The sequence below is a fragment of the Chelonoidis abingdonii genome, chromosome 2 (genome assembly GCF_003597395.2).
Source record: "Chelonoidis abingdonii isolate Lonesome George chromosome 2, CheloAbing_2.0, whole genome shotgun sequence".
NCBI lineage: Eukaryota > Metazoa > Chordata > Testudines > Testudinidae > Chelonoidis > Chelonoidis abingdonii.
The window spans coordinates 191,385,820-191,400,180 of NC_133770.1; the positions used below are offsets into that span (position 1 = coordinate 191,385,820).

At 44.9% G+C, this 14,361-nt stretch overlaps 1 protein-coding gene across 1 annotated transcript in view; it reads right to left on the reverse strand.

The window, feature by feature from the left end:
- DCDC2 (doublecortin domain containing 2) overlaps window positions 1-14,361 on the reverse strand; it is a 127,556-nt gene extending 113,195 nt beyond the window's left edge. The window contains exons 1-2 of the mRNA XM_075062015.1: window positions 13,653-14,361; window positions 3,174-3,225 (exon numbers count right to left, since the gene is read on the reverse strand). Coding sequence (XP_074918116.1) covers window positions 3,174-3,225; window positions 13,653-13,945 — 345 coding nt within the window. The 5' untranslated portion in view covers window positions 13,946-14,361. The remainder of the gene's footprint in view (window positions 1-3,173; window positions 3,226-13,652) is intronic.

Here is a 14,361-nt window from a genome sequence, read left to right on the forward strand (position 1 = left end):
TTCTCACACCATTTGTCAATGAAGCCTGTTCCTGACCTGCAATATCTTTATTATTCCAGTGAAGAGTCTCTTCCGAGCAAAGTCTGTAAATCTGGCTGAAATTAGTTGACTTGTTTGTGGTTTGGTAAGGTGGACAAATGGAAACTACAATGAAGCCATCCCACTGATTCTCAGTCGTGATCCAAGTCAGAATGTAAAATTCTTCTTAAAGGGTAAAAGGCTTATCCACTCATCCACTGATGCACTTGTCTTAATCTCCAACTCGCACACACAACACAATGATGCAGAGTAACGTGAGCTGAAATTGTTTTTCAAAACAGTTAAGCATCTATCTGATGTCATATTTACACTGGGGCACTGCAAGGAATAAAGAAGAATTCTTCCCACATCTCAACGGTGAGCTATGCATTGCTGGATCAGAGAAAGTAATTTGAAATTTTCTCTGTAAATACATTTTCACTGTGATGTATGACTCCTGTTAATTACTGAAAGCATTGCATGCCTAATTCTCATTGTACATCACTGAAAAGGTGCCTAAAGCCCTTCTTAGGCTATGTATACACTACAGCTTAAATCAGTATAAGTCACTCGCTCACAGCTGTGAATAAGCCATCCCTCCGAGTGACATAAGTTACACCGTCCTAAGCACTGATGTGGACAGTGCTATGTCGGTGGAAGAGCTTCTCCTGCCAACTCAGCTACCAGCCACTCATGGGGGCTGGAGTAATTAAATTGATGGGAGAGCACTCTTCTGTCAGCTTAGAGCATCTGCAATAACAGAACTACAGTGGCGCAGCTGCAAGTGCTGTAGTGTAGCCATAGCTAGTCTGTGGATGGCCCCTGGCCATGGAACACACTACCACTGGATATCGGAATGATTACAATTTTCTCTACTTTTAAGACCGGTGCAAGATACACCTCCTTTAAGCAGGGCTTTTCCCAGTAGTGGACTAATGTAACAGCCTTTGCAGACTGGAACCAGGTGAGTAGGAAGCTCAAAAAAGGGAGAAGCATTAGATTCATTTTAGGGCATATTCTGGTGTGATGTAATACTTACTTCTGTATCTAGGGTGAAATCCTGGCTCCACTGAAGGCAATGGCAAAATCCCACTGACTTCAGTGGGGCCAGAAGTTGACACCTAGTGCCTAGAAGCAAAGGTGCTGTGTGCATTAGAAATGCAGACAGATATAAAAACTGGTGAAGTAGCACTATTTTCTCACTGATGCAATTATTCTTTACTTTCTGCTACAGGTTTGATAAGAAAGACCTGTGACAGTGTACCCTATAAGGCTTTATGGGGGGGGTGTGCTCATAAATGTATGTATGATACAACTGGAATAGAGTTTTGCTACATATGCCATGTAACATATCTGTGTAAAGGTTATGATCTAGTTGTATGCAGGCACCATTTGTGTGTTCAAAGTTATGAACATTGGCTGTATAATTGCTTGATTTCTAAGTAGCCTTAGTTAGAACATTTGGTCACTTCTTGGAAAAGAAATGTGCAAGTTAAGTGCTTCCTGATTGAGCACTTAACAGACAAAAGAGCTTAGAAGACTCCAATCCACATAAGAAGTCTACCTGAGGATGTTCAAGGTAGCATGTGGGTAACGGCTGCTACCTGCAAGTCCTGAATCATGCATGGGCATGTGACTTGCCTATGTGATTCCAAATCTCCATTTTGTGACTGGATTCTACACAGGGTGAGGAGGGCGGTCTCCACTCAGCCAAGAGAGTCTTATTTAAACCCTGGGAGACCCCTCCATGGTGGTCTTCAGCTGGCTAAAGAAGGAGCCTCTCCACCCCAGGATACTTGAAGAAACTGGAACAAAGGAACAGTAACTACAGGGTGTGTAGTGGTTGCTGAAACAGGCTAAAAGGAGATTAGTCTGTAAAAAGGGAGCTTCCTGAACTGGAGAGGATCTTATCTGTATTTCGTTTGATTAGACATAGATTTGCACATTTATTTTATTTTTCTTGGTGACTTACTTTGTTCTGTCTGTTTACTACTTGGAACCACTTAGAATCCTACTTTCTGTATTTAATAAATTCACTTTTACTATTAATTAACTCAGAGTATGTATTAATACCTGGGGGAGCAAACAACTGTGCAAATCTCTCTATCAGTGTTATAGAGGGTGAACAATCTATGAGTTTACCCTGCATAAGCTTTATACAGGGTAAAATGGATTTATTTGGGTTTAGATCCCATTGAGAGTTGGGTATCTGAGTGTTAAAGACAAGCACACTTCTGTGAGCTGTTTTCAGGTAAACCTACAGCTTTGAAGTAAGTAATTCAGACTCTGGGTCTTTGTTGGAGCAGATGGGAGTGTCTAGCCCAGCAAGACAGGGTGCTGGAGTCCTGAGCTGGCAGGGAAGACAGGAGCAGAGGTAGTCCTGGCACATCAGTTGGCAGCTCTCAAGGGGGTTTCTGTGATCCAGCCCGTCACAAGACCTTTCCTGATTCCTCTTGGAGTTTGTTTCATTTCCTTGTTAGATTCAAATGCCTATTCCCAGCAGTCACATGTCTCTCACATAAGCCTTAGAGGTCACTGTAAGACTGTAGGGCTCTCCAGAAAATGAGAATTCTGCTTTGTAAACAACAACAAACAAACGAACAAACAAAAAACACCAAAGGTTTTGGAACTTGGTTTCATTCTCTTGGTCTCTCTTTGGTTTTGACCAGAAATTCCATTACGGACCTGAGAAATCTTCCAAACAAAAAGTTTTGGTTTCCCGACCAGCTCCAGTAGGCTGTCCATACTTTTTTCTAAAATTTGTCAGCCAGAACATGGAAAACTCCGTTTTTTTCAACAAAAACATTTTTCATTTTCATTAAAATTTTCCACAGCAAAGAGCTTCATTTTCTAATCAGATCTAATGATGACCACAATAAACTGTTTGTACTGATGCTTTATTTTATTGCTAGATCTGCCACCTGTCAGAGCTGAAAGGAAGACAATCAGTTCATCACAGTCAGAATTAAAATGTGGGAAGTGTGGATAGGGCTAACCGTCACATCAATAACATCTTCATAATGTTGAAGAACTCGGTTTTGATCATTTCTGAACATGAGATACCAAAACACAAACTGAAATTTTCAATAAGAAATGTAGAGATGACACTAGTATTAACGTTAGATTTTTTTTTTTAAATAGTTGAGTCTCATTACCTCATTATTGACTTCTGCAGGCTTTTTCTTTGCCTCTCCTATGTCCAAATAGCTTGGGGAAGAGAAAAGAATGGTATAGGTTACTTATAGCTACATTTAATCTCAGCAACAAATATTTATTCTTATATTTAATTAAATTAGCATGAGTAAAATAAGATGTAGAGAGTTTTCACTTATATAATTATAACCAAAGTTTTATACTGAAACAAACTGACCACTTGCAGCACTGAAAAGAAACCATGCCACAATAGGATAAAGTGTTCTTAATTCAGGTTTCTAATTAAAAAGTTTACCAGATGCCTACAAGTCAGAGACCGATACAAAAGACGGAGAAGGAGTTACCAGCTAAAGTCAGGAACCGAGTCCAGGTAAAAAGCACAGCCCTTCACTAATCCAGTTTTTAGGAAGAGGCTCAGGCCTGGTCTACACTACACGTTTAAACCGATTTTAGTAGCGTTAAATTGATTTAACCCTGCACCCATCCACACAACAAGGCCCTTTATATCGCTATAAAGGGCTCTTAAAATCGGTTTCTGTACTCCTCCCCGACGAGAGGAGTAGCGCTGAAATCGGTATTGCCATGTCAGATTAGGGTTAGTGTGGCCGCAAATCGACAGTATTGGTCTCCGGGCGGTATCCCACAGGGCACCACTGTGACTGCTCTGGAAAGCGATCTGAACTCGGATGCACTTGCCAGGTAGACAGGAAAAGCCCCGCAAACTTTTGAATTGCTTTTCCTGTTTGCCCAGCATGGAGCTCTGATCAGCACAGGTGGCGATGCAGTTCCAAATCCAAAGAGAGCTCCAGCATGGACCGTACGGGAGATACTGGATCTGACCTTTTCATGTCTACAGAAAAGATTCTGTACTGCCTGAACTATCATAGCAGCGGGATGCTGGCTCCTCTCCCCGCACCGTTTATGTCCTGCCTCGACATTCATAGCAGCTGGAGGCTGCCTCCCCCTCATTCTCTCACTAAAAAGTCAGTGTTCTTATTCCTGCATTCTTTATTCTTCATACAAACAATGGGGGGACCTACAATGGTAGCCAGGAGGGTTGGGGAGGAGGGAAGCAACGTGGGCGGTTGTTGCAGCGGCACCACCCCTAGAATGGCATGCAGTCTCATCATTTTCTGAGGGATCTGACATGGAGCGGCTGTGCTCCTGTCGTACACTGGTTCTCTAGTACACTTGCCCATATTCTAGGCAGGACTGACTATTTTTAGATACAACATAAAGGAGGGAATGACCGGGAGTCATTCCCATTTTTGTCTTTGCGCCCTCGGCCGCACTCTCAGCGAAGGTCAGCCAGGAGCACCCATGACAGCACGCCAGAGATACAGTACGAACAACTGATACCACCGTCATCTCATCGCCATTGTTTACAATGGCACAGCAGACAGTACAGAACGACTGGTACCGTTCTGCACTTCCTGCAAAGGAGCCAAATTTAATGCTGCTGTATGGTATGCTGCAGTACCGCCTCTGTCGCGAGGCATCCAGTACACCATAATGGTGACAGTGACTAAAGGCAAAACAGGCTCCATGTTGCCATGCTATGGTGTCTCCCAGGGCAATCCAGGGAAAAAGGGCGCCGAAATGATTGTCTGCCGCTGCTTTCACAGAGGAAGGAAATGAGTGACGACATTTACCCAGCATATCACCCGCACATTCAACTGTTTTTGCACCATCATGCATTGGGATTACTCAACCCAGAATTCCAATGGGCAGGGGAGACTGCGGGAACTATGGGATAGCTACGGGATAGCTACCTACAGTGCAACGCGCTCCAGAATGACACTAGCCTCAGTACATGGACGCACACCACCGATTACTGTGCTTTTTGTGGCCGCGTGCACTCACTTTACAAATCTCGTTTTACAAAACTGGTTTATGTAAAATTGGAATAATCCTGTACGTGTAGACATACCTCTCAGTTACTACTGACATGAGGGACAGTAATAGATTAGAGGTATAATGTTGTCTGTTGGATTCCTGTCAGGGTGCTAATCTGGCCCCTGTTCAAGGATTCCATCTTTCTGACAGCCCTAGTACAGAGGTGGCAAACTACAGCCCGTGGGCAACATTCCGGCCCCGGCCGAGGAGACGCTCGTCTGCCACCCCTTTGAGCTCCCAGCCGGGGATGCTAGCAAGGGGTTGGACTAGATGACCTCCTGAGGTCCCTTGCAACCCTGATGTTCTATTGATGCATTCTATTCTATATTTAATTTTGATTAAACACAGAATACAAGTGTACAGTGCTCATTATTTTTATTATAGATATTTGCACTGTAAAAAAAACAAAAAAATGTATTTTTAAATTCACTTCATACAAGTACTGTAGTGCAATCTCTTTATCATGAAAGTTGAACTTACCAATGTATAATTATGTACACAAAAAACTGCATTCAGAAATAAACAATGTAAACTTTAGAGCCTACAAGTCCACTTAGTCCTACTTCTTGGTCAAAAATACTCAGAAAAACAGACTGGTTGCAATTTGCAGGAGATAATGCTGCCCGCTTCCTGTTTACAATGTCACCTGAAAGTGAGAACAGGCATTCGCATGGTACTGTTGTAGCTGACGTTGCAAGCTATTTACATGCAGATGGCGAAAGATTCATATGTCCCTTCATCGCTTCAACCACCATTCTAGAGGACATGCTTCCATGCTGATGATGGGTTCTGCCTGATAACGATCCAAAGCAATGCGGACTGACGATGTTCTATTCATCATCTGAGTCAGATGCCCCTGAAGGGTGAACTGCAGGCTGAAGGAGGTTACTAGTGGAGTTCCTCAAGGATCAGTTTTTGGGACCAATCTTATTAACTTTTATTATTGACTTTGGCACAAAAAGCAGGAATGTGCTAATAAGTTTGCGGATGACACAAAGCGGGAGGTATGTGCTAACACAGAGAAGGACGGGGATATCATACAGGAAGATCTGGATGACCTTGTAAACTGGAGTATAGTAATAGGATGAATTTAATAGTGAAAAGTGCAAGGTCATGCATTTAGGGATTAATAAATTTTAGTTATAAGTTGGGGACACATCAGTGTGGAAGCAACAGAGGAGGAGAAGGCTTGGAGTATTGGTTAATCACAGGACGACTATGAGCCACCACTGTGATACAGCCGTTAAAAAAGCTAATGCGGTTTAGGATGCATCAGCGAGATATTTCCAGCAAAGATAAGGAAGTGTTAGTACCGTTATATAAGGCACTGGTGAGACTTCATTTGGAATACTGTGTTGCAGTTCTGGTCTCCCATGTTTAAGAGGATGAATTCAAACTGGAACAGGTTCAGAGACGGGCTACTAGGATGATCCGAGGAATGGAAAACCTGTCTTATGAAAGGAAGCTCAAAGAGCTTGGCTTGTTAGCTAACACCAGAAGAAGGTTGAGGGGGGATATGCTTGCTCTTTATAAATATACAGAGGGATAATATTAGGGACGGAGAGGAATTATTTAAGCTTAGTACCAATGTAGATACAAGAACAAATGGGTATAAACTGGACACTAGGAAGTTTAGACTTGAAATTAGACAAAGGTTTCTAACCATTAGAGGAGTGAAGTTCTGGAACAGCCTTCCAAGGGGAGTAGTGAGAGGCAAAAGACATATCTGGCTTTAAGATAGCTTGATAAGTTTATGAAAGGGATGGTATGATGGGATAGCTTAATTTGACAAATTGATCTTTGATTATCAGCAGGTAAGTATGTCCAGTGGTCTGTGATGGGATGGGATCTGAGTTACTACAGAGAATTTTTTCCTGAGTGCTGGCTGATGAGTCTTGCCACATGCTCAGGGTTTAGCTGATCGCTATATTGGGGTCGGGAAGGAATTTTTCCTCCAGGGTAGATGGCCCTGGAGGTTTTTCGCCTTCCTCTGCAGCGTGGGGCATGGGTCACTTGCTGGTGGATTCTCTGCAGCTTGAGGTCTTTAAACCACAATTTGAAGACTTCAATAACTCAGACATAGGTTAGGAGTTTGTTATAGAAGGGGATGGGTAGGACTCTGTGGCCTGCTTTGTGCAGGAGGTCAAACTAGATGATCATATTGGTCCCTTCTGACCTTAAAGTCTACGAGTCTATAATGATCCAAAGCAATGCGGACTGACGCATGTTCATTTTCATCATCTGAGTCAGATGCCCCTAGCAGAAGGTTAATTTTTGTTTTTATTTTTTTTATTTTTTTTGGTGGCTCTGGTTCTATAGTTTCTGCATGTGTTGCTCTTCTAAGACTTCTAAAAGCATCCTCCACATCTCGTCCCTCTTAGATTTTGGATGGCACTTCAGATTCTTAAACCTTGGGTCAGGTGCTGTAGCTATTTTTAGAAATCTCACATCGGTCACTTCTTTGCATTTTATCAAATCTGCTGTGAAAGTGTTCTTAAAATGAACAACATGCTGGGTCATCATCCGAGACTGCTATAACTTGAAATATATGCAGAATGCAGGTAAAACAGAGCAGGAGACATACAATTCTCCCCCCAAGGAGTACAGTCCCAAATTTAATCAACGCATTTTTATAACTAGGATCATCAGCATGGAAGCATGTCTTCTGGAATGGCGGCCGAAACATGGAAGGGACATATGAATGTTTAGCATATCTGGCATGTAAATACCTTGCAACACCAGCTGCAAAATTGCCATGCGAACGCCTGTTCTCACTTTCAGGTGACATTGTAAATAAGAAGCAGGCAGCAGTATCTCCAGTCAATGTAAACAAACTTGTTTGTTTTAGCAACTGGCAGAATAAGAAGTGGGACTGAGTGAACTTGTAGGCTCTAAGTTTTACACTGTTCTGTTTTTTGAGTGCAGTTATGTAACCAAAAACCCCCTGCACTTGTAAGTTACACTTTCATGATAAAGAGACAGAATATCAGGGTTGGAAGGGACCTCAGGAGGTCATCTAGGCCAACCCCTTACTCAAAGCAGGACCAAGCCCCAGACAGATTTTTGCCCTAGATCCCTAAATGGCCCCCTGAAGAATTCAACTCCCAATCCCTGGTTTAGCAGGCCAATGCTCAAACCATTGAGCTATCCCTCCCACCCTGAACTTCAGTATTTGTATGAGGTGAATTGAAAAATACTATTTCTTTTGTTTATCATTTTTACAGTGCATATATTTGTAATAAAAAATAATATAAAGTTAGCACTGTGCACTTTGTATTCTGTGTTGTAATTGAAATCAATATTGAAAATGTAGAAAAACATCCAAAAATATTTAATACTTTTCAATCGGTAGTCTATTGTTATAAGTGCAATTAATAGCAATTAATTTTGAGTTAATCATGTGAGTTAACTGCAATTAATTGACAGCCCAAATTAAAACCTATATTCCCATGCAAAAAAACTTAGATAAGGTGATGTTTGAACTGCCGTACGCATTGATTGTTTGACTGTATATTGCCTTTCAAGAAAATTAGAGTTAAAAAAAACAAACAAAAAAACACCTCATGCTTAGGAACTTGGGGTTGGACTCCTTGAACAAAGCACCCTAACTAACTTAACTCTGCCCATACAGTTATACACTGAAAAACTAAGAAAAATATAGGTCTCCCACATGTGCCAGGCACCAGGAGCTGAGAATGCACAGCGGTTTTGGCTGTAACTCTGTACAGGAACGTGCAATGGTGCATGTGCTGGAGCCCAGGATGCTGCAGTGGGTGTTGTATCTCAACACAGTGCTTCATTTTGGCACTTCCTGCAGAAGTTAAAGATGAACTGGCAGACGGCTGGAGTTCAAATGTCTCCTTTAAGCTGTCTTTGCCAGGAGCATCAGATTCATTGGCAGCTGGTCAGTGTTCAATACAGGGGGTTTTCCCATTAGCATTTCCAGCTGGAAGACAAACATGCATCTGCAGGCAATCATCACTCAGTGCAAGGTCTGCCCAGTGACATTTTCTGCTGGGAGTTCCACATGCATCTGCGGGTGAACTGAGTTCAGTAGAGGGTCTCCTCAACAGATTTTCTTGAAAGCAGTTACAAAAGTATTGGTAGATGAGCAGAGTTTGATACACATCTCAAACTGGCACTTTCTGCTGGGAATCCAGGATGCAAGCATAGTCTCCCAGAAGCACTAATGCTCTGTGGTCAGTGGCTGGGATCTGATGTGTCTGTGAGTCAAAAAACTTCTTGTGACAAAATTTCAAATTAAGGAGGCCTGAATAAAAATGACGTTCCAATGAAAAAAACACCATTAACCTGGAAATAATGGTGCCAAAGCACCAAGGCTCTAGAATATTGAACTAAAGTCTTCTGAGTACTGGAGTATCAAGATACAACAAGGCTTCAAGGCAACACGTCCAACACCAAGGCAAAGCACTGAAACACCAGGATGAAAATGCAGAGACTCTTAAGGATAAGGGTCAAGGTTCCATAGTAAAGTGCCCAACTGCTGAGGCTTCTCCAGGTATAAAGATGCCAAGGCTTACTATGGGGGGGAGCGGGGAATACCTAAAATTTACAAGGCTAAAAAAGACAAAGGTGTCGTAAGGAATACATACCTCACAAGAAAAAGTGTCAAAGGCCAAGAACAAACTGCCAAAGCACTAAAGGCTTGTCCACATGGCAAGTTAGTGCACAGAATCCATAGCGCACTAATCAACCATGCACTAAGTTGCAGTGTGCCTCCTGCTACTGCACTACAGAACTTTTAGTGGGAGCACGCAGCTATTTAATGTGCGATAGGATACAGTGCTATAGCTTTACACCCCCGCTTGCCACTCACTATTAGTCTCTGTGTGGACAAGCCCTAAGATCAAGCTCTATACAGGGGTCGGCAACCTCTCAGAAGTGGTTCATTTATTCACGCTAATTTAAGGTTTCGCGTGCCAGTAATACATTTTAACCTTTTTAGAAGGTCTCTTTCTGTAAGTCTATAATATATAACTAAACTATTGTTGTATGTAAAGTAAATAAGGTTTTTAAATGTTTAAGAAGCTTCATTTAAAATTAAATTAAAATGCAGAGCCCCCCAGACCGGTGGCCAGGACCCAGGCAGTGTGAGTGCCACTGAAAATCAGCTTGCGTGCCGCCTTTGGCACATGTGCCGTAGGTTGCCTACCCCTGCTATACATACGTACACGCACAACATACATTCACTTAGCACAATTGTATTTGACTACACAAGCAGGAAGGCAGTAGAGGATCAGGTCTGGTACATTTAGAAAAGTAATTTTATATAATTAGGAACTTTTCCTTTCCTTGGACAGTGGCTTTACAATAGAGTGGGATTTTTCAAAAGTGCTCAGCAATGGCCTAATCCTGCTTTCAGTGAAAATAGTGGTAAAATTCCCATTGACTTCAATAGGAAAAAAAATAGGCCAATGCTGAGTGCTTTTGAAAATCCCAATCTATATCTATTGCACCATTTTAAAAAAGAATGTATACTGTCAGAAGAGACAGACATGAAGATGGCATATCACTGGAGGAATGCTGCACCACTGCGTGTGTGAAGAATTCATGTCTACCACAGATTTCTTTGCTTCTCCACAGAAAAATGATTTTCAACGGCGAAGCAAAGGGAAGCCGCAAAAGTGGTCACGCACCCTTCCCCAGCAGCCTGGGCGTGGTCTTCGAGCACTCAGAGCAGCCGGCAGAGAGGTACATCACCACTGGGGATGCCCAGACCTGTGGCTCCTACCCTATGTCAGGCTCAGCTGCTAGTCCCAGCTGGGCTGAGGGTGGGGGAGGACAGGATTGCCTCTTCTCCTGCAAAAAGCAGCCTGGGCCAGATCAGACACACCCCCAGAAACCTCTCCCAGCTGCAGGAAGCGCCGCACATACCCACAGCTTCCTGCCCCCATCGCGCCTCAGTTGCGCGGGGAGGGGTTTCTGTACAGGGAGCTGCTCCCCCATCCGCCCAACCCCTGTTCATCCAGACCCACCCATACTCAGACCCTGCTGTTGGGCTTCACCCCCCTCCACACCAGAACCACCCCTGTGAGCCCCCCACACCTGAACCTCCACCTGCCAAGCCTCACTCCCTGCATCTACCCCCACTGAGCCCCTTGCACTCAAACCTATAACCTGATTAGCCCCACACCTCCCTGCACCTGGACGCAGATCCTAACCCCTAACAAGCCCCTGTACATCCAGATCCTCCCCACTGAGCCGCCTGCACTCAGATTGTCCACCCAGAACCCTCTCACTCCACACCTGGATCCCCACACACTAAGCTCCTCCACACTTGGATTCTGCCAGGCTGAGCCTGCCTGCCCATACCTGGTGTGCGTGGCACAGAGGGGTAGGGACCTGGGGTATTTCTGGGGCAGGCCTGGCTCTTGCACTGTGACAGGGTCACTGCAGCCTCACCATCGAGTCAGTGTCCGGGGGGTAGGGGGCTGCAGGGCAATGCCCCACCTCCATCGAGCTAGTGGCCTGTGCTCCCCACTGCCATGCTGGAGCCTCTACATTTATTTATTGACAAATAAAATTTGCATAATTTTAAAATACTGTGTCAGAATTCCCTCAGGAGTAAGTTATGGGGTCTAAACACTTAATCTTAAATATATAATTCTGCAATTATTGAAAGCACAATTCCTTTCCCAGTCCCAGTTGTTCACATGCTCCCCCTCCCCCAGATTTCTGCTAGGATTCACACCAGAATGTCAGAACCATCTAGTGAGGGCTGCAGCTCTTGTTCCCTTTGCCATGCCCATAAGATGATCAGATGTCCTGATTTTTTAGGGGCTTTGTCTTATATAGGCTCCCATTACCGCCATTCAAATTTTTCACACTTGCTATCTGGTCACCCTACTTGCCCAGGAGCTGCCCTAGCCCATATCTTTGCAGAGCTCATCCCTTCCTCACTCCCTCCACTGCAGCTGGCAGCAGTTCCTGTCCCTTCCCACTCGCACAGCACCAAAGGCGGCTAACACCTCCAGACTGCTGCTGGCCACCAATATAAACCAGCCACTTCCTCTCCCCTGGCTGCAGTGCAGGCAGGAAGGGGTTAAGGAGGCATTGTGCACTGTGGGGCCCTCAGGAACCTGCAGGGGTGGTTGGGATCTGGCAGAGGGAGGAGGAGGAGATGACACCAAACCCCAGCCAAGGGAGAGAGTGGTGAGAGGTGTCCAGTGCAGCCTGGCTCCTTCCCTCCCCTGCCAGTGCACAGTGATGCCATCCTGGGCTGGAGGTGACTCCTGATACCCAGGGCCGGCGCTTCCATTGACATGAACCAGGCAATCGCCTAGGGTGCCAGGATTTTCGGGGGGCGGCATTTTGCCGGGCATGGCTGCAGCAGCTCCACCGGAGCCACGGACCAACGGACGCTCTGCAGAAATGGCTGCAGCAGCTCCCCCGGAGCCGCGGGAGCGGCGCACGGGGTGACGAAATGGCCGTGTGCCTAGGGCGCGAAAAACTCTAGCGCCGTCCTGCTGACACCGCCTTCCCTTCCACACAGACAGCAGCAGGAGCCTGGTAGAGCGGCCTCCTGAACGTGCCCCTGGCTGCAGGAGCTGAGAGGAGGGGCAGAAACAGGGCACAGGGGCTCGTCCCACTCTGGACAGCCGAGCTACCTGCCACAGGTGGGGGAGGGATTACACTGAAGAAGGCACAGTGAGTGACTGTGAGGCCATGTGGCTTGCACCATTCCACACCCCCCCCCCAGCATCATCACTGCAGACAGGGTTCACACCAGAACCTTTAAATTGTGGGGGAGGGGCCACCAATATCAACAGTTATGTGTCATCTCTGTTAAAAAGCCCAAAAGTATGGAACTCACTGTCAGAAGAAATAAGAACAATAAGCCCACCACTTTGCCAAGGCTTTCCCACAATATTCTCATAACGATTCGTTAACAAAAAACCAACAACACTAAGCCTGCTATCTGGTGGCAGGGCAGAGCACGGAAAGAGCAAAAACACTCTTGTCCTTTAAATAACAGGAGGTATTCAGCTACTAGGTTATATAGAGAGCCATGTACCTACCTGGAATGAGCAGAATATTTTAAACATTTAAAAAAACAAGCAAGAAAAAAAATTGTTTGGAAGGTCTAATCTGCAAGGCTCATTCAACTTTACCATAGACACTTCTGCACTCTGCTCTTCCAGAGCTGCTTCCCCAAATATTACTAAGCACCATATATTCCTCCCAAATGCAGGCAGTTACCATGCAGTGAAAATAATACATTATGCTGCAAGGATAGTGTATATCTCTAGGTGTTAGGGACTGTTCCTTTTATTTTTGTAAAGTACCAAACAGAGATGCTAGAATCCTAATTCTATGTTAAGCCTTAAAGAGGGGACTCTCCCCCCACTCCACAAAGCTGTATTAAATTTCCTGTCATATTTACTTAGTTTTAAACTCTTTGGGGCAGAGACTGTCTTTCTGTTCTGTATTTGTACAGCACCTGGCACAGTGGGAGCCTAGTCCATGACTGGGGCTCCATGGCGCTGCCATGATACAAATAATAAAGGTTTAGATGTGAATGTTTCATTACATTTTCTACTTTTTTTTTTTCATTCATCACTCACTTGAGTTTCTTGAAGGCCTCCCTGCCACCAGCCACGTAGTGCTCTCCACTCTGGAGCTCCTCCAGCTGATGGACGCGATGCCCACCCCGGGGTGTGTAGATGCTACGCACAGCCCCAAAAGGCGCCTTCACCCCACCTGTCACCTCTTTCAGGAAGACCTCGAAGTTGGACACCTTCTTCTCATGGATGACTACCCGGTGCCCTGGGAAGAACGGGTCCCCGTTGCGATACACCAGCACACTCTTCACCATCGGCTGTGACAGGCAGGTCGGCTTTGTGGTGGGGCTACTCATGCTCACCTCCTCTCACTGCTGTTGCTGAGGCCAGACAGTCAGTGCTGCCCTCCAGGCACCGTCTGCACCTGTTTATTCAGCAAGAATGTTCCTCTCTCACACACTCTGTCAAATACCTGTGATGCATGAACTGTGTACACACATGCAAACAGTACCTGCACCAGGGACCACCTCCAATAGGCAAATCCCTCTCAAAAGCAATCAGGGAGGGATGAGAGCCTCCCTAAGGTTTCCAGTACAATTCTGTTCAGCTCTTCAAGAGCAACCTCTGCTAGGCAACCGATTCTTGCAGCTCCCTGGAGCCTGGTGTGGCTAACACAGATTACACTAAGCCATACCCAAAAAAACATATATACAGATCTAAAGGAGGAGAAAAAGTGACTGAGCATAGTAAAAAACTCATAGTCCTGCTGGAT